This window comes from Natrix helvetica (assembly GCF_964273705.1).
Source record: "Natrix helvetica genome assembly, chromosome: 4".
Classification (NCBI taxonomy): Eukaryota; Metazoa; Chordata; class Lepidosauria; order Squamata; family Natricidae; genus Natrix; species Natrix helvetica.
The window spans coordinates 3,428,858-3,447,484 of record NC_138550.1 but is presented as its reverse complement, the minus strand read 5'-3'; the positions used below and the strand labels follow the sequence as shown (position 1 = coordinate 3,447,484).

The window sequence follows — 18,627 nt, the reverse complement described above, 5'->3', positions numbered from 1 at the left end:
CATCAATATTAGAAGGGAGAGGAGGAGGAGGAGAAAGGAGGAGGAGGAGGAGGAGGAGGAGGAGAAGAAAGGAGGAGGAGGAGAAAGGAGGAGGAGGAGAAAGGAGGAGGAGGAGAAGAAGAAAGGACTAGGTATATCATCAATATTAGAAGAGAGAGGAGGAGGAGGAGAAAGGAGGAGGAGGAGAAAGGAGGAGGAGGAGAAGAAAGGAGGAGGAGGAGAAAGGAGGAGGAGGAGAAAGGAGGAGGAGGAGAAGAAAGGAGGAGGAGGAGGAGAAAGGAGGAGGAGAAGAAGAAAGGAGGAGGAGAAGAAAGGAGGAGGAGGAGGAAGATTATGGGGTCCTTGGTGCTCTCTGAATTTAGTTGTTTTCTTGCAGGCATTTTATGATCAAACTAGGTAATATCATCAATATTAGAAGGGAGAGGAGGAGGAGGAGAAAGGAGGAGGAGGAGGAGGAGGAGGAGGAGAAGAAAGGAGGAGGAGGAGAAAGGAGGAGGAGGAGAAAGGAGGAGGAGGAGAAGAAGAAAGGAGGAGGAGGAGGAAGATTATGGGGTCCTTGGTGCTCTCTGAATTTAGTTGTTTTCTTGCAGGCATTTTATGATCAAACTAGGTAATATCATCAATATTAGAAGGGAGAGGAGGAGGAGGAGAAAGGAGGAGGAGAAGAAAGGAGGAGGAGGAGAAGAAAGGAGGAGGAGGAGAAAGGAGGAGGAGAAGAAAGGAGGAGGAGGAGAAGAAAGGAGGAGGAGGAGAAAGGAGGAGGAGAAGAAAGGAGGAGGAGGAGAAGAAAGGAGGAGGAGGAGAAAGGAGGAGGAGGAGAAAGGAGGAGGAGGAGAAGAAAGGAGGAGGAGGAGGAGAAAGGAGGAGGAGAAGAAGAAAGGAGGAGGAGAAGAAAGGAGGAGGAGGAGGAAGATTATGGGGTCCTTGGTGCTCTCTGAATTTAGTTGTTTTCTTGCAGGCATTTTATGATCAAACTAGGTAATATCATCAATATTAGAAGGGAGAGGAGGAGGAGGAGAAAGGAGGAGGAGAAGAAAGGAGGAGGAGGAGAAGAAAGGAGGAGGAGGAGAAAGGAGGAGGAGAAGAAAGGAGGAGGAGGAGAAGAAAGGAGGAGGAGGAGAAAGGAGGAGGAGGAGAAAGGAGGAGGAGGAGAAGAAAGGAGGAGGAGGAGGAGAAAGGAGGAGGAGAAGAAAGGAGGAGGAGGAGAAGAAAGGAGGAGGAGGAGAAAGGAGGAGGAGGAGAAAGGAGGAGGAGGAGAAGAAAGGAGGAGGAGGAGGAGAAAGGAGGAGGAGAAGAAGAAAGGAGGAGGAGAAGAAAGGAGGAGGAGGAGGAAGATTATGGGGTCCTTGGTGCTCTCTGAATTTAGTTGTTTTCTTGCAGGCATTTTATGATCAAACTAGGTAATATCATCAATATTAGAAGGGAGAGGAGGAGGAGGAGAAAGGAGGAGGAGAAGAAAGGAGGAGGAGGAGAAGAAAGGAGGAGGAGGAGAAAGGAGGAGGAGGAGAAAGGAGGAGGAGGAGAAGAAAGGAGGAGGAGAAGAAAGGAGGAGGAGGAGAAGAAAGGAGGAGGAGGAGAAAGGAGGAGGAGGAGAAAGGAGGAGGAGGAGAAAGGAGGAGGAGGAGGAGAAAGGAGGAGGAGGAGAAAGGAGGAGGAGGAGAAAGGAGGAGGAGGAGGAGAAAGGAGGAGGAGAAGAAGAAAGGAGGAGGAGAAGAAAGGAGGAGGAGGAGGAAGATTATGGGGTCCTTGGTGCTCTCTGAATTTAGTTGTTTTCTTGCAGGCATTTTATGATCAAACTAGGTAATATCATCAATATTAGAAGAGAGAGGAGGAGGAGGAGAAAGGAGGAGGAGAAGAAAGGAGGAGGAGGAGAAGAAAGGAGGAGGAGGAGAAAGGAGGAGGAGGAGAAAGGAGGAGGAGGAGGAGAAAGGAGGAGGAGAAGAAAGGAGGAGGAGGAGAAGAAAGGAGGAGGAGGAGAAAGGAGGAGGAGGAGAAAGGAGGAGGAGGAGAAGAAAGGAGGAGGAGGAGGAGAAAGGAGGAGGAGAAGAAGAAAGGAGGAGGAGAAGAAAGGAGGAGGAGGAGGAAGATTATGGGGTCCTTGGTGCTCTCTGAATTTAGTTGTTTTCTTGCAGGCATTTTATGATCAAACTAGGTAATATCATCAATATTAGAAGGGAGAGGAGGAGGAGGAGAAAGGAGGAGGAGGAGGAGGAGGAGGAGGAGAAGAAAGGAGGAGGAGGAGAAAGGAGGAGGAGGAGAAAGGAGGAGGAGAAGAAGAAAGGAGGAGGAGGAGAAAGGAGGAGAAGAAGAAAGGAGGAGGAGGAGGAAGATTATGGGGTCCTTGGTGCTCTCTGAATTTAGTTGTTTTCTTGCAGGCATTTTATGATCAAACTAGGTAATATCATCAATATTAGAAGGGAGAGGAGGAGGAGGAGAAAGGAGGAGGAGGAGGAGGAGGAGGAGGAGAAGAAAGGAGGAGGAGGAGAAAGGAGGAGGAGGAGAAAGGAGGAGGAGGAGAAGAAGAAAGGAGGAGGAGGAGGAAGATTATGGGGTCCTTGGTGCTCTCTGAATTTAGTTGTTTTCTTGCAGGCATTTTATGATCAAACTAGGTAATATCATCAATATTAGAAGAGAGAGGAGGAGGAGGAGAAAGGAGGAGGAGAAGAAAGGAGGAGGAGGAGGAGAAAGGAGGAGGAGGAGAAAGGAGGAGGAGAAGAAAGGAGGAGGAGGAGAAGAAAGGAGGAGGAGGAGAAAGGAGGAGGAGGAGAAAGGAGGAGGAGGAGAAGAAGAAAGGAGGAGGAGGAGGAAGATTATGGGGTCCTTGGTGCTCTCTGAATTTAGTTGTTTTCTTGCAGGCATTTTATGATCAAACTAGGTAATATCATCAATATTAGAAGAGAGAGGAGGAGGAGGAGAAAGGAGGAGGAGAAGAAAGGAGGAGGAGGAGAAGAAAGGAGGAGGAGGAGAAAGGAGGAGGAGGAGAAAGGAGGAGGAGGAGAAGAAAGGAGGAGGAGGAGGAGAAAGGAGGAGGAGAAGAAGAAAGGAGGAGGAGAAGAAAGGAGGAGGAGGAGGAAGATTATGGGGTCCTTGGTGCTCTCTGAATTTAGTTGTTTTCTTGCAGGCATTTTATGATCAAACTAGGTAATATCATCAATATTAGAAGGGAGAGGAGGAGGAGGAGAAAGGAGGAGGAGGAGGAGGAGGAGGAGGAGAAGAAAGGAGGAGGAGGAGAAAGGAGGAGGAGGAGAAAGGAGGAGGAGGAGAAGAAGAAAGGAGGAGGAGGAGGAAGATTATGGGGTCCTTGGTGCTCTCTGAATTTAGTTGTTTTCTTGCAGGCATTTTATGATCAAACTAGGTAATATCATCAATATTAGAAGAGAGAGGAGGAGGAGGAGAAAGGAGGAGGAGAAGAAAGGAGGAGGAGGAGAAGAAAGGAGGAGGAGGAGAAAGGAGGAGGAGGAGAAAGGAGGAGGAGGAGAAGAAAGGAGGAGGAGGAGGAGAAAGGAGGAGGAGAAGAAGAAAGGAGGAGGAGAAGAAAGGAGGAGGAGGAGGAAGATTATGGGGTCCTTGGTGCTCTCTGAATTTAGTTGTTTTCTTGCAGGCATTTTATGATCAAACTAGGTAATATCATCAATATTAGAAGGGAGAGGAGGAGGAGGAGAAAGGAGGAGGAGGAGGAGGAGGAGGAGGAGAAGAAAGGAGGAGGAGGAGAAAGGAGGAGGAGGAGAAAGGAGGAGGAGGAGAAGAAGAAAGGAGGAGGAGGAGGAAGATTATGGGGTCCTTGGTGCTCTCTGAATTTAGTTGTTTTCTTGCAGGCATTTTATGATCAAACTAGGTAATATCATCAATATTAGAAGGGAGAGGAGGAGGAGGAGAAAGGAGGAGGAGGAGGAGGAGGAGGAGGAGAAGAAAGGAGGAGGAGGAGAAAGGAGGAGGAGGAGAAAGGAGGAGGAGGAGAAGAAGAAAGGAGGAGGAGGAGGAAGATTATGGGGTCCTTGGTGCTCTCTGAATTTAGTTGTTTTCTTGCAGGCATTTTATGATCAAACTAGGTAATATCATCAATATTAGAAGGGAGAGGAGGAGGAGGAGAAAGGAGGAGGAGGAGGAGGAGGAGGAGGAGAAGAAAGGAGGAGGAGGAGAAAGGAGGAGGAGGAGAAAGGAGGAGGAGGAGAAGAAGAAAGGAGGAGGAGGAGGAAGATTATGGGGTCCTTGGTGCTCTCTGAATTTAGTTGTTTTCTTGCAGGCATTTTATGATCAAACTAGGTAATATCATCAATATTAGAAGAGAGAGGAGGAGGAGGAGAAAGGAGGAGGAGAAGAAAGGAGGAGGAGGAGAAGAAAGGAGGAGGAGGAGAAAGGAGGAGGAGGAGAAAGGAGGAGGAGGAGAAGAAAGGAGGAGGAGGAGGAGAAAGGAGGAGGAGAAGAAGAAAGGAGGAGGAGAAGAAAGGAGGAGGAGGAGGAAGATTATGGGGTCCTTGGTGCTCTCTGAATTTAGTTGTTTTCTTGCAGGCATTTTATGATCAAACTAGGTAATATCATCAATATTAGAAGAGAGAGGAGGAGGAGGAGAAAGGAGGAGGAGGAGGAGGAGGAGGAGGAGGAGAAGAAAGGAGGAGGAGGAGAAAGGAGGAGGAGGAGAAAGGAGGAGGAGGAGAAGAAGAAAGGAGGAGGAGGAGGAAGATTATGGGGTCCTTGGTGCTCTCTGAATTTAGTTGTTTTCTTGCAGGCATTTTATGATCAAACTAGGTAATATCATCAATATTAGAAGAGAGAGGAGGAGGAGGAGAAAGGAGGAGGAGAAGAAAGGAGGAGGAGGAGAAGAAAGGAGGAGGAGGAGAAAGGAGGAGGAGGAGAAAGGAGGAGGAGGAGAAGAAGAAAGGAGGAGGAGGAGAAAGGAGGAGGAGGAGGAGAAGAAAGGAGGAGGAGGAGAAGAAAGGAGGAGGAGGAGAAAGGAGGAGGAGAAGAAAGGAGGAGGAGGAGAAGAAAGGAGGAGGAGGAGAAAGGAGGAGGAGGAGAAAGGAGGAGGAGGAGAAGAAAGGAGGAGGAGGAGGAGAAAGGAGGAGGAGAAGAAAGGAGGAGGAGGAGAAGAAAGGAGGAGGAGGAGAAAGGAGGAGGAGGAGAAAGGAGGAGGAGGAGAAGAAAGGAGGAGGAGGAGGAGAAAGGAGGAGGAGAAGAAGAAAGGAGGAGGAGAAGAAAGGAGGAGGAGGAGGAAGATTATGGGGTCCTTGGTGCTCTCTGAATTTAGTTGTTTTCTTGCAGGCATTTTATGATCAAACTAGGTAATATCATCAATATTAGAAGGGAGAGGAGGAGGAGGAGAAAGGAGGAGGAGGAGGAGGAGGAGGAGGAGAAGAAAGGAGGAGGAGGAGAAAGGAGGAGGAGGAGAAAGGAGGAGGAGAAGAAGAAAGGAGGAGGAGGAGAAAGGAGGAGAAGAAGAAAGGAGGAGGAGGAGGAAGATTATGGGGTCCTTGGTGCTCTCTGAATTTAGTTGTTTTCTTGCAGGCATTTTATGATCAAACTAGGTAATATCATCAATATTAGAAGGGAGAGGAGGAGGAGGAGAAAGGAGGAGGAGGAGGAGGAGGAGGAGGAGAAGAAAGGAGGAGGAGGAGAAAGGAGGAGGAGGAGAAAGGAGGAGGAGAAGAAGAAAGGAGGAGGAGGAGAAAGGAGGAGAAGAAGAAAGGAGGAGGAGGAGGAAGATTATGGGGTCCTTGGTGCTCTCTGAATTTAGTTGTTTTCTTGCAGGCATTTTATGATCAAACTAGGTAATATCATCAATATTAGAAGAGAGAGGAGGAGGAGGAGAAAGGAGGAGGAGAAGAAAGGAGGAGGAGGAGAAGAAAGGAGGAGGAGGAGAAAGGAGGAGGAGGAGAAAGGAGGAGGAGGAGAAGAAGAAAGGAGGAGGAGGAGGAAGATTATGGGGTCCTTGGTGCTCTCTGAATTTAGTTGTTTTCTTGCAGGCATTTTATGATCAAACTAGGTAATATCATCAATATTAGAAGAGAGAGGAGGAGGAGGAGAAAGGAGGAGGAGAAGAAAGGAGGAGGAGGAGGAGAAAGGAGGAGGAGGAGAAAGGAGGAGGAGGAGAAAGGAGGAGGAGGAGGAGAAAGGAGGAGGAGAAGAAAGGAGGAGGAGGAGAAGAAAGGAGGAGGAGGAGAAAGGAGGAGGAGGAGAAAGGAGGAGGAGAAGAAAGGAGGAGGAGGAGGAGAAAGGAGGAGGAGGAGAAAGGAGGAGGAGGAGAAGAAAGGAGGAGGAGGAGGAGAAAGGAGGAGGAGAAGAAGAAAGGAGGAGGAGGAGGAGGAGGAGGAGAAGAAGAAAGGAGGAGGAGGAGGAAGATTATGGGGTCCTTGGTGCTCTCTGAATTTAGTTGTTTTCTTGCAGGCATTTTATGATCAAACTAGGTAATATCATCAATATTAGAAGAGAGAGGAGGAGGAGGAGAAAGGAGGAGGAGAAGAAAGGAGGAGGAGGAGAAGAAAGGAGGAGGAGGAGAAAGGAGGAGGAGGAGAAAGGAGGAGGAGGAGAAGAAAGGAGGAGGAGGAGGAGAAAGGAGGAGGAGAAGAAGAAAGGAGGAGGAGAAGAAAGGAGGAGGAGGAGGAAGATTATGGGGTCCTTGGTGCTCTCTGAATTTAGTTGTTTTCTTGCAGGCATTTTATGATCAAACTAGGTAATATCATCAGTACTAGAAGGGAGAGGAGGAGGAGGAGGAGGAGGAGGAGGAGAAGAAAGGAGGAGGAGAAGAAAGGAGGAGGAGAAGAAAGGAGGAGGAGGAGGAGGAAGATTATGGGGTCCTTGGTGCTCTCTGAACTTGGCTGTTTTCTTGCAGGTGTTTTATGACCAAACTAGGTAATATCATCAGTACTAGAAGGGAGAGTTGGAGGAGGAAACAAGAAAGCAACCAAGCTCAGAGAGAACCCCAAAGTTCTCCTCCTCCTCTCCCTTCTAGTACTGATGACGTTACCTAGCATGGTCACAAAACGCCTGCAAGAAAACAACCAAGGTCAGAGAGCACCGAAACAACTCAAGGAAAGAACCACCGCAATCGCTCCCGCTAACGCAGAAACGGCCGGCCACCAGTGTATAAGCTGAGAGCAAACCCACCCACCCCTTCCCTCTAGCACTGATGACATTCCCTAGTTGGCTCGTGAAATGTCTCCAAGGAAAGACTCAAGGTCAGAGGCCATCCAGGATCCCATGTTTTCCTTCATCCCCTTTTGAGAATGATTCAGAATGTCGTCTCACCGCTATCTGACTTCCTTCCTGGCACAGGAGTTACCAAAGTATCTTCGCGGCTACCATAAGTGCACGCGAGAAGAGATCCTACAGCTTGGAGCCCTGATCTACAGGGTGAAATTTGAAGATGATAAATCGTGTTTTCCTAATATTCCGAAACTTCTCAAGGATTTGGTGCCCGAACCATTAATTCGCCAGCTGTCACCGGACGACTGGAAAAGAGTAAGTTTGCTCCAGGAATTGTCTACTCCAGGGGTGTCCAAACTTGGGAACTTTAAGACTTGTGGACTTCAACTCCCAGAATTCCCCAGCCAGCATGGCTGGCTGGGGAATTCTGGGAGTTGAAGTCCACAAGTCTTAAAGTTCCCAAGTTTGGACACCCCTGGTCTACTCCCATCTCTGTCTGTCTGTCTACAGATAGTCCTCGACTTACGGGAGTTCATTTAGTAACCATTTGAAGTTGCAACGGTACTGAAAAAAGTAACGTGACAATTTTTCACACTTACAACTGTTTTAGCATCCCCATGTCATATGATCAAAATTAAGATGGCTTTGCCAGCTGACTCATATTTATGACGGTTGCAGTGTCTTGGGGGGGGGGAGTCACGTGATCCTCTTTTGCAACCCTTCCGACAAGCCCAATCAATGAGGAAGCCGGATTCGCTTAACGACCAAGTCAACAACTGCAGCGATCCACTTAACAACGGTGGCAAGAAAAGTCGCAAAATGTCGGAAAGCTCTCTTAATAAATGTCTCACTTAGCAACAGGAATGTTGGGTTCAGTTGGGGTCGTAAGTCAAGGATTAGCTGTTACCTGTCTGTCTCTGTAGTAAGACTACACCTAAAGTACCGCAACCAGTTTTGGTCACCACGTTATAAAAAAGACGTTGAGACTCTGGAAAGAGTGCAGAGAAGAGCAACCAAGAGGATTAGGGGACTGGGTACATCTAATTTAATGGAAAGAAGAGCAAGGGGCACAGGATTACAGTTTTCCAATAATCGAGGGGCTTCAACAGAGATGAGCAGGCCAAATTATTTTCTAAAGTACTTGAAGGCAAGTCAAGAAGCAATGGTTGGAAACTAACCAAGGAGAGAAGCAACCTAGAACGAAGGAGAAATTTCCTGACAGTGAGAACAATTAACCAGTGGAACAACTTGCCTCCAGAAGTATAATACAATACAATAGTAGAGTTGGAAGGGACCTTGGAGGCCTTCTAGTCCAACCCCCTGCCTAGGCAGGAAACCCTACACCGTTTCAGACAGATGGCTATCCAACATCTTCTTAAAGACTTCCAGTGTTGGGGCATTCACAACTTCTGGAGGCAACTTCTGTTCCACTGATTAATTGTTCTAACTGTCAGGAAATTTCTCCTTAGTTCTAAGTTGCTTCTCTCCTTGATTAGTTTCCACCCATTGCTTCTTGTTCTACCCTCGGGTGCCTTGGAGAATAGTTTGACTCCCTCTTCTTTGTGGCAACCCCTGAGATATTGGAAGACTGCTATCATGTCTCCCCTAGTCCTTCTTTCTCTTAAAGCGCTACCCAGGTTGCTAAACATACCCAGTTCCTGCAACCGTTCTTCATATGTTTTAGCCTCCAGTCCCCTAATCCTCTTTGTTGCTCTTCTCTGCACTCTTTCTAGAGTCTCCACATCTTTTCTACATCGTGGCGACCAGAACTGAATGCAGTATTCCAAGTGTGGCCTTACCAAGGCCTTATAAAGTGGTATTAACCCTTCACGTGATCTTGATTCTCTCCCTCTGTTGATGCAGCCTAGAACTGTGTTGGCTTTTTTGGCAGCTGCGCACACAGCTGGCTCCTATTTAAATGGTTGTCCACTAGGACTCCAAGATCCCTCTCCCAGTTACTACTATTGAGAGGTTGTATGTGCTTCATCCCTGGAGGTTTTTAAGAAGAGATTGGGCAACGGTTTATCTGAAATTGTATAGGGCCGTAATGCTGAACCTGTGGCACGTGGAGCATATGCGCGCTGGCCAGCTGACTTCGGCCTTCTTTTGAGGCCGTTATTCGCCCTCTGGAGGCTTTCTTGAAGTTTCCGGAGGACAAAAAACCAACCCTACGGGCAAACCGGACATTCAGGAACAAACTTCCGGTTTGCTCATAGGGCCGTTTTTCACCCTCCGGAGCCTTCAGGAGGCTTCCCTGAAGGCTCCGGAAGTCCGTTCCAGAACTTCCGGTTTGCTCATAGGGGCATTTTTTGCCTTCGGGGGGACGGGGGAGGCTGTTTTTGCCCTCCCCGGGCTCCTAGAAAGCCTCTGGAGCCTGGGGAGGGCGAAAAAAGCATGGCAAAAGCTGGTATGTGTATATGGGTGAGTGCGTGTACGCACACTCACTCGCGCTTTGCTCTGGGACTTGCCAAGAACGTGGGAGCATTGGGGGGGGGGTGGAATTTGGAGCATTAAATGGGAGTTTGACCTCTCAGGTGGTTGCATGACCTTTGTGCCGTGTCCCGGGTCATCACAGATTGTGATGCTTGACTCTACTCTCTCTTGCAGTCCATTGTGGCCTATTTCAACAAACACGCAGGCAAAACGAGGGAAGAGGCGAAGTTGGCTTTCCTCAAGATTATATTCCGGTGGCCCACCTTTGGATCGGCCTTCTTCGAAGTGAAGGTGAGGATGCGAGCAACCTGGGTAGCGCTTAAGAAGTGAGGAAGGAGCCCTGTCACACGCTGGGCTACCTTGAAGGGCAGATGTTGTGGCCAGGAGCAACAAATATTCTCCCCTTTTTTTCACGAAATCCTCTCTGAGAGGAGAGCGGTGGGTGATACCTCTCATGGACCCCTAAATTAGGGGTGAAATCCAGCAGGTTCTGACAGGTTCTGGAGAACCCGTAGTGGAAATTTTGAGTAATTTGGGGAACCGGCAAATGCCACCTCTGACTGGCCCAAGTGTGGAGGGAATTGGGATTTTGCAGAATCCTTTCCCTGGAGTGAGGAGGGAATGGAGATTTTGCAGTATCCTTTCCCAGGAGTGGGGAGGGACTGGAGATTTTGCAGTATCCTTCCCCTGGAGTGGGGAGGGACTGGAGATTTTGCAGTATCCTTCCTCTGGAGTGGGGAGGGAATGGGGATTTTGCAGTATCCTTTCCCAGGAGTGGGGAGGGAATGGAGATTTTGCAGTATCCTTTCCCAGGAGTGGGGAGGGAATGGGGATTTTGCAGTATCCTTTCCCAGGAGTGGGGAGGGACTGGAGATTTTGCAGTATCCTTCCCCTGGAGTGGGGAGGGACTGGAGATTTTGCAGTATCCTTCCTCTGGAGTGGGGAGGGAATGGGGATTTTGCAGTATCCTTTCCCAGGAGTGGGGAGGGAATGGAGATTTTGCAGTATCCTTTCCCAGGAGTGGGGAGGGAATGGGGATTTTGCAGTATCCTTTCCCAGGAGTGGGGAGGGACTGGAGATTTTGCAGTATCCTTCCTCTGGAGTGGGGAGGGACTGGAGATTTTGCAGTATCCTTCCTCTGGAGTGGGGAGGGACTGGAGATTTTGCAGTATCCTTCCTCTGGAGTGGAGAGGGAACGGGAATTTTGCACTATCCTTCCCCTGGAGTGGGGAGGGAAGGGAGATTTTGCAATATCCTTCCCTGAAGTGAGGAGGGAATGGGGATTTTGCAGGATCCTTTCCATCAGACCGATGATGCTGGGGTTGATCTCCTATAGCAGTGACCCCCAACCTTTTGGGTACCAGGGACTGGTTCTGTAGAGAGGGTTTTTGCCACAGACTGGAGGGTGTGTGTGGATTCGCATGCTGCCTGCATCCCACAGATGGGGCTTTACTTGTTTGCATGGCCTGGTTTCTGGCATGCCACGGACTGGCACTGGTCCAGAGATCGGGGTTTGGCGATCCCTGTCCTACAGCATTCACAGTCATGACTGTCATCATCATCATCCTCTTTTAACGACCCCATAATCCCTTGTAGGGTGTTGTCTGGGTAGCTGAACGGAGCTGAGTGTTTAGTGGCCCGATGCCCTTCCTGTCGCCGATGCAGAGTCATATTCAGGAGCTATATTCTCATCGTGCCCAGAGAGAGAAATATCTGCCTCTACCTAGGATCGAACTCACAGACCTCCTCATGGTGAGGCTGAGAGCTCTACCTCTAGGCCACCACGCCACTATTCACAGTCATGTCTGTGATGTAACAAAAGGATATTCCTGATCAGGATGGAATGGTTGTGGGATTTTCCGTAGAGCTGTGGTAGCAGAACTACACTCGTTAGTTTGCACGTCATCTTCTCAGCTGACTAACACACCCCCACCTTCCTTTCTCAACAGCAAACCACCGACCCAAATTATCCAGAATTGCTCCTGGTTGCCATCAACAAACACGGCATCAGCCTCATTGACCGTAAAAGCAAGGTAGGTCCTTGAAGTAGGGCTTCTATATTCTATGTCCTATGTCCTGTTCTGTTCCGTTCCGTTCTGGTTTTTGAAGTAGGACCTCTATATTCTATGTTCTATGCTCTATGTTATGTCTTATATCCTATGTTCTATGTTTTGTTCTGTTCCGTTCCTTGAAGTAGGACCTCTATATTCTATGTCCTATGTCCTGTCCTGTCCTGTTCTATTCCATTCCGGTCTTTGAAGTAGGACCTCCATATCCTATGTTCTATGTTTTGTTCTGTTCTGTTCCGTTCTGTTCCTTGAAGTAGGACCTCTATATTCTATGTCCTACGTCCTCTTCTGTTCTGTTCCATTCTGGTCTTTGAAGTAGGACCTCTATATTCTATGTCCTATATCCTATGTTCTATGTTTTGTTCTGTTCTGTTTCGTTCCGGTCCTTTAAATAGGACTTCTATATTCTATCTTCTATGTCCTGTTCTATGTTCTGTGTCCTATGCTTTATTTTCTTCTGTTCTGTTCCGGTCTTTGAAGTAGGACCTCTATATTCTATGTCCTATGTCCTGTTCTGTTCTGTTCTGTTCCATTCCGGTCTTTGAAGTACGACCTCCATATTCTATGTTCTATGCTCTATGTTATGTCTTATATCCCATGTTCTATGTTTTGTTCTGTTCCGTTCCTTGAAGTAGGACCTCTATATTCTATGTCCTATGTCCTGTCCTGTCCTGTTCTATTCCATTCCGGTCTTTGAAGTAGGACCTCCATATCCTATGTTCTATGTTTTGTTCTGTTCTGTTCCGTTCTGTTCCTTGAAGTAGGACCTCTATCTTCTATGTCCTACGTTCTGTTCTGTTCCATTCTGGTCTTTGAAGTAGGACCTCTATATTCTATGTCCTATATCCTATGTTCTATGTTTTGTTCTGTTCTGTTCTGTTTTATTCCGGTCCTTTAAATAGGACTTCTATATTCTATCTTCTATGTCCTGTTCTATGTTCTGTGTCCTATGCTTTATTTTCTTCTGTTCTGTTCCGGTCTTTGAAGTAGGACCTCTATATTCTATGTCCTATGTCCTATCCTGTTCTGTTCTGTTCCATTCCGGTCTTTGAAGTAGGACCTCCATATCCTATGTTCTATGTTTTGTTCTGTTCTGTTCTGTTCTGTTCCTTGAAGTAGGACCTCTATATTCTATGTCCTACGTCCTCTTCTGTTCTGTTCCATTCTGGTCTTTGAAGTAGGACCTCTATATTCTATGTCCTATATCCTATGTTATGTTTTGTTCTGTTCTGTTTCGTTCCGGTCCTTTAAATAGGACTTCTATATTCTATCTTCTATGTCCTGTTCTATGTTCTGTGTCCTATGCTTTATTTTCTTCTGTTCTGTTCCGGTCTTTGAAGTAGGACCTCTATATTCTATGTCCTATGTCCTGTTCTGTTCTGTTCTGTTCCATTCCGGTCTTTGAAGTACGACTTCCATATTCTATGTTCTATGCTCTATGTTATGTCTTATATCCCATGTTCTATGTTTTGTTCTGTTCCGTTCCTTGAAGTAGGACCTCTATATTCTATGTCCTATGTCCTGTCCTGTCCTGTTCTATTCCATTCCGGTCTTTGAAGTAGGACCTCCATATCCTATGTTCTATGTTTTGTTCTGTTCTGTTCCGTTCTGTTCCTTGAAGTAGGACCTCTATCTTCTATGTCCTACGTCCTCTTCTGTTCTGTTCCATTCTGGTCTTTGAAGTAGGACCTCTATATTCTATGTCCTATATCCTATGTTCTATGTTTTGTTCTGTTCTGTTTTATTCCGGTCCTTTAAATAGGACTTCTATATTCTATCTTCTATGTCCTGTTCTATGTTCTGTGTCCTATGCTTTATTTTCTTCTGTTCTGTTCCGGCCTTTGAAGTAGGACCTCTATATTCTATGTCCTATGTCCTATCCTGTTCTGTTCTGTTCCATTCCGGTCTTTGAAGTAGGACCTCCATATTCTATGTTCTATGCTCTATGTTATGTCTTATATCCTATGTTCTATGTTCTGTTCCGTTCCTTGAAGTAGGACCTCTATATTCTATGTCCTATGTCCTGTCCTGTCCTGTTCTATTCCATTCCGGTCTTTGAAGTAGGACCTCCATATCCTATGTTCTATGTTTTGTTCTGTTCTGTTTCGTTCCGGTCCTTTAAATAGGACTTCTATATTCTATCTTCTATGTCCTGTTCTATGTTCTGTGTCCTATGCTTTATCTTCTTCTGTTCTCTTCCGTTCCGGTCTTTGAAGTAGGACCTCTATGTTCTATGTTCCGTTTCCTTCCCCAAAGGCGCCTAACCCCTTGTCCATGTCTCTAGGACATCCTCATCACCCATCCCTTCACGAAGATCTCCAACTGGAGCAGCGGAAACACCTACTTCCACATCACCATCGGCAATTTGGTGCGAGGGAGCAAGTTGCTGTGTGAGACCTCACTGGTAAGGAGAAAAGGTAGCCGGGGCGTTGGCGGGAGGAAAGATGAGAAGCAGTGATAGAAATGGCTGAAAGTCTAGGGAGATGCTCCATCCCCCAAGCCATGATTGTCCCAAAGAGGCTTTTTCCAAAGGCGACTGAACTTCCTATGTTTTTCCTTGAAGACATTTCACTTCTCATCCAAGAAGCTTCTTCAGTTCTGAAAAGCACCTTTGGGATGAAGAAATGGCAGGCTCTCACACAAACACGTATAGCTAGCCTTCGTCTTACAACCATATGCTTAGGGTTTATATTCCTTGCAGACAGCTGGCCATTTGCATCCTTTTAGAGGTCGTTGAGACCACTTGGAAGTTTTAACTGTGTCCTCAGGGTCCCCTGAGTGGTGCAAATGGGCGTGGAGCCTTCTTGAAACTGCTGAAAGGATTGTGTTGTGGAGCTGTGCTTTCTGCAGGATATTTTAGCAGTTCCAAGAAGCCTCCACACCCATTTGCACCCCTCGGGTGACCCTGAGGACAGAGACAAACCTCCAAGTGGCCTCAGCGACTCTCAGAGAGAATACTAACGACCAGATGACTGCCAGGAATATAAATCCTTCCATCCTCCACCGTTCAGTCAGAGCTGAAGAAGCTTCTTGGATGAGAAGAAAAACATCCTCAAGGAAAAACCAGAAAGTCCAGTTGCCTCTTGAAATAAAAGCACCTTTGGGACAACCTGGATGACTGAGGATCTCTACAGACTTTTAGCTATGCAATTTGGGGTGAAGACCCTTGGAATGGGGTGGGAGAAGGAATGGATTTCCAGAGGGAAAAATTGCAGACTGCAAGAACCATTTGCACCACTCAGGGGACCCTGAGGACACAGATAAAACCTCCAAGTGGCCTCAGCGACTCTCTCAAAGGATGCAAATGACCAGCTGTCTGCAAGGAGTATAAATCCTTCCCTTCCCCACCATTAGAGGGGGTATTCAGCCGGTTCGGACTGGTTGAGGCGAACCAGTAGCGGAGATCACGGGTGAGTCTGTCCACCCGGCCCAGCTCTATGCCATCCTATTTAGCCACTTTTTTGAGGCTGGGCCAGAGGTGGGTTGCTCCCCGTTCGGGCCAGATCAGGCGAGATTGTAGTAGCGGCAGCAGGAGGCTCTGCCCACCCGCCCAGGTGCTTCTGCGCATGCATAAAAGTGTCACATGTGCACAGGAGCATACATGGACGAACGAAACTGTGGTAAAAAAAACTGGGTGCATGCGTAGAAGGTGTACATGCATTTGAAGCGGGCGTGCACGCGCAAGGCGAACCAGTGGTCAAAGTAAGTGTAACCCCCCGCTGCCCACCATCAGTCAGAACTGAAGAAGCTTCTTGGACGAGAAGCGAAACGTCTTCGAAGAAAAAAAACAAAACAAGAAAGTCCAGGGGCCTCTTGAAAAATAAAATAAAAGCACTTTTGGGACAAGCCAAGGACTTGTACAGTGGGTAAAATGAACCTATTTCCCCTCCCCTTCTTCTCTTTTGCGCCAGGGCTACAAGATGGACGACTTGCTGACCTCTTACATCAGCCAGATGCTGACCGCCATGAGTAAGCAGAGGGGCGCAAAAGGGAGCAAGTGAACTGAGACCACCCGCTGGCCGCCCCTCTGCCAGCTGAGGGCCGTGGGCTACCCTTGCAGCTGGGGCAAATCTTTTGTGACCCACGTGTGGAAAATGAGCCGGACACCTCCCGAAAACCGGTCGGATTCTGAGGACTCCGAGCCAACGTCCACTTCGAGCGAGGATGATTACTTGTGAGAGGAAAAAACAAAACCCCCTAACCATCTATCTTTCTTCCTCACCAGCGCGGATATTATTATTATTTTCTTCTCAGCTTCTGGGATATGCACCTCTGCTTCTCTTTCGGACGTGAAACCAGATTGAAAAAAGAAAAATCTGCTTTTTTTAGGGCCTAGGGAGAGGACTTCCGGTTTGGATCTTTTTGCAAACGAGAAAGACGTTGAGGAAGCTAAAACTCTGCTAGAAATGGATAATTCCATTTAAAAAAAAAAATCTGGGGGTTTGTTGGTTTGTTTGTTTCCCGAGGGAAGAAATCAAGTAATCTTTTAAAGAGTGGGTTTATGTGTGTGTGTGTGTGTGTATTTTTAAAGAAAGCTGTCGGAAAGACAGAAAAAAGGATGTTTTGCAACAAAAAAGGAGGAAGAAGGAATACTGGCTGGACAAACAGAGAGATGAGGCTTTCAATGTGAAATAACTGAACTGAGAATTTGGTTGGAGTCTCCTTCCTGAACAGGGAGGTTGGGCTAGAAGACCTCCAAGGTCCCTTCCAACTCTGTTAAAATATACAAGGATGTAAGTCCTTCGCATGGACCCCAATCCAGGCTGCTGAGGACCAAGAAAGCTTCATTCAGTCTTAGATTAATTACGTAGAACCGCATTTCTCAATCTCCGGAACTTTAAGATAAGTGGATCTCATCTCCCAGAAGTTTTATAGGGTCTCCTGCCTGAGCAGGGGGTTGGACTAGAAGACCTCCAAGGCCCCTTCCAACTCTGTCATTCTGTTTTTCTCTGTCTTTATTTATCACGGCAAGGGGACTATTCAAAGTTGACCTAAACTGACACCACTTTGAGTTAAATTTCTGATAGATCTGCCTCCTTTTTTTGGGGGGGGGGGAGAAATTAAGTTTAAAAAAGAAATACCCTATTTCTAAGGGGTGGAAAGTGAAGGAATTTTTGGGACATTGCCTTGGGAAACTTGAATTGAGGAACGACGCTGAAAACACGTTGCTAAAAATAAAATGTGTTCATTCCAGGTTCAGTCTAGGATTGAGCTGACAAATGAGTCCGGGCTGAACCTTAAAATCAGAATGCCGTTCACTCCTTCTGGAAGCTGGTGTTCCAATGAAATATTCCTGGAGGAGGAACGCTACTGAATTCTTTTCAATTTTGAATGTACAATAAAGAAAGAAAGAAATTTGTCCAATTTGAATTTCCTGATTTGCATGTGGTGAGTTTTAGGAAGATGGAGGGACGAGATAGAAGTATAATTGTAAGGTGGACACCCAGTTATGTTCTCCTTATAATTCATCCACAAACCTTAACACAGAATGGGGAGATTTGAATGTTCACTTAGAGGTTGTTAATTGCGAAGTAGTGTCTGACCCATCGCGACGCTATGGACCACATTCCTCCAGGCCTTCCTGTCCTCTCCCATCCTCTGGAGTCCATTGAAGCTCACGCCGACTGCTTCCGTGACTCCATCCAGCCACCTCCTTCTCTGTCATCCCCTTCTTCTTCTTTTGCCCTCCATCATTCCCAGCATGAGGCTCTTCTCCAGGGAGTCCTTCCTTCTCATTAGGTGGCCAAAGCACTTGAGTTTGATCTTCGGGATCTGGCCTTCTAAAGAGCAGCCAGGGTTGATCTCCTCTAGGACTGACCGGTTGGATGGCCTTGCAGTCCAAGGGACTCAATGCAGGAGTCTTCTTCTCCAGCACCAGAGTTCAAAGGCCTCCATTCTTTGGCCCTCAGCCTTCCTTATGGTCCAACTTTCACAGCCATCCATTGCAACTGGGAAAACCACAGCCGTGACTATACGCACTTTTCTTGGCAGGGTGATGTCTCTGATTCTTAGTATGCTGTCTAGGTTTGCCATCGCTTTCCTCCCCAGGAGCAAGCGTCTTTTGATTTCTTGGCTGCAGTCCCCATCTGCGATGATCTTGGAGCCCAGGAAAATAAAACTTAGAAGAGCACAATTTGCAATCCTCAAAAGAGGATATTTAAAAGAGGTGTGTGCATATGTGTATACACACACACACACACACACACACACATGCGTGCGAAAAATTCAGTTTAATTATAGTACAGGCAGTCCTCAAGTTATAACTATTAGTTCAGCGATAGTTTGAAGTTACAACAGCACTGTAAAAAGTGATTTTATCCGCAGTCCTTGCACTTATGGCCGTCGCTACATCCCTACAATGAAAATCCGGCCGTTTGGCAACCGGTATGTGTTTAGGATGGTTTGCAGCATCTCAGACTCAAGTAATCTCCATTTGTGACTTTCCCATCTGTCTCAGACAAGCAAAGTCACAGGGTGGGGGGATGGGGTGCCAGATTCACTTAATGACCGTGGGATTCACTTAACAATGGCAATGATTTCTCTTAACATTGGTGGCCAAAAGGAGTCATAAAATCGGGCGTGACTAGACTGCCTGCCATGCCCCCCATCAGAGCCTGAATCTGCGGAGGAAGACGAGCGGGAACAGGAGCTGTCGAAGATCAGGGTGTATGTGGCTTCATTTGCTTCGGAGGAATGTGGGGAGGAGCAGGCTGAGTCAGCCCGGGGCCTTTCAGGATTGGGACGGCTTGTAGGAAGGGGGGTGGGAAAGGATGACCAGGAGTGGCTAAGCAGTGAACATGAGAGAGAGAGAGAGAGCTCAGGCGAGGAGCCAGGACCACCCACTCCTGATCCAAGAGCACGGAGAGTGGAGAGAAGGCAGGGACAGCGCAAGCTGACCTGACACCTCTGGAGGAGAGCGCCCCGCCCCTCTTCACAAGGCACATCTGGGGACTGAGACTTAAGGAGACGCTGTGGGGAGGGACAT

The 18,627-nt window shown here is 47.4% G+C and overlaps 1 protein-coding gene across 1 annotated transcript in view; it reads left to right on the top strand.

Moving 5' to 3' along the window:
* The window catches only part of MYO7A (myosin VIIA), a 122,545-nt gene extending 105,539 nt beyond the window's left edge, over nt 1–17,006 (top strand). The window contains exons 44-48 of the mRNA XM_081951757.1: nt 7,270–7,455; nt 9,748–9,864; nt 11,523–11,606; nt 13,927–14,046; nt 15,554–17,006. Coding sequence (XP_081807883.1) covers nt 7,270–7,455; nt 9,748–9,864; nt 11,523–11,606; nt 13,927–14,046; nt 15,554–15,643 — 597 coding nt within the window. The 3' untranslated portion in view covers nt 15,644–17,006. The remainder of the gene's footprint in view (nt 1–7,269; nt 7,456–9,747; nt 9,865–11,522; nt 11,607–13,926; nt 14,047–15,553) is intronic.
* The last annotated feature ends 1,621 nt before the right edge of the window (nt 17,007–18,627 follow it).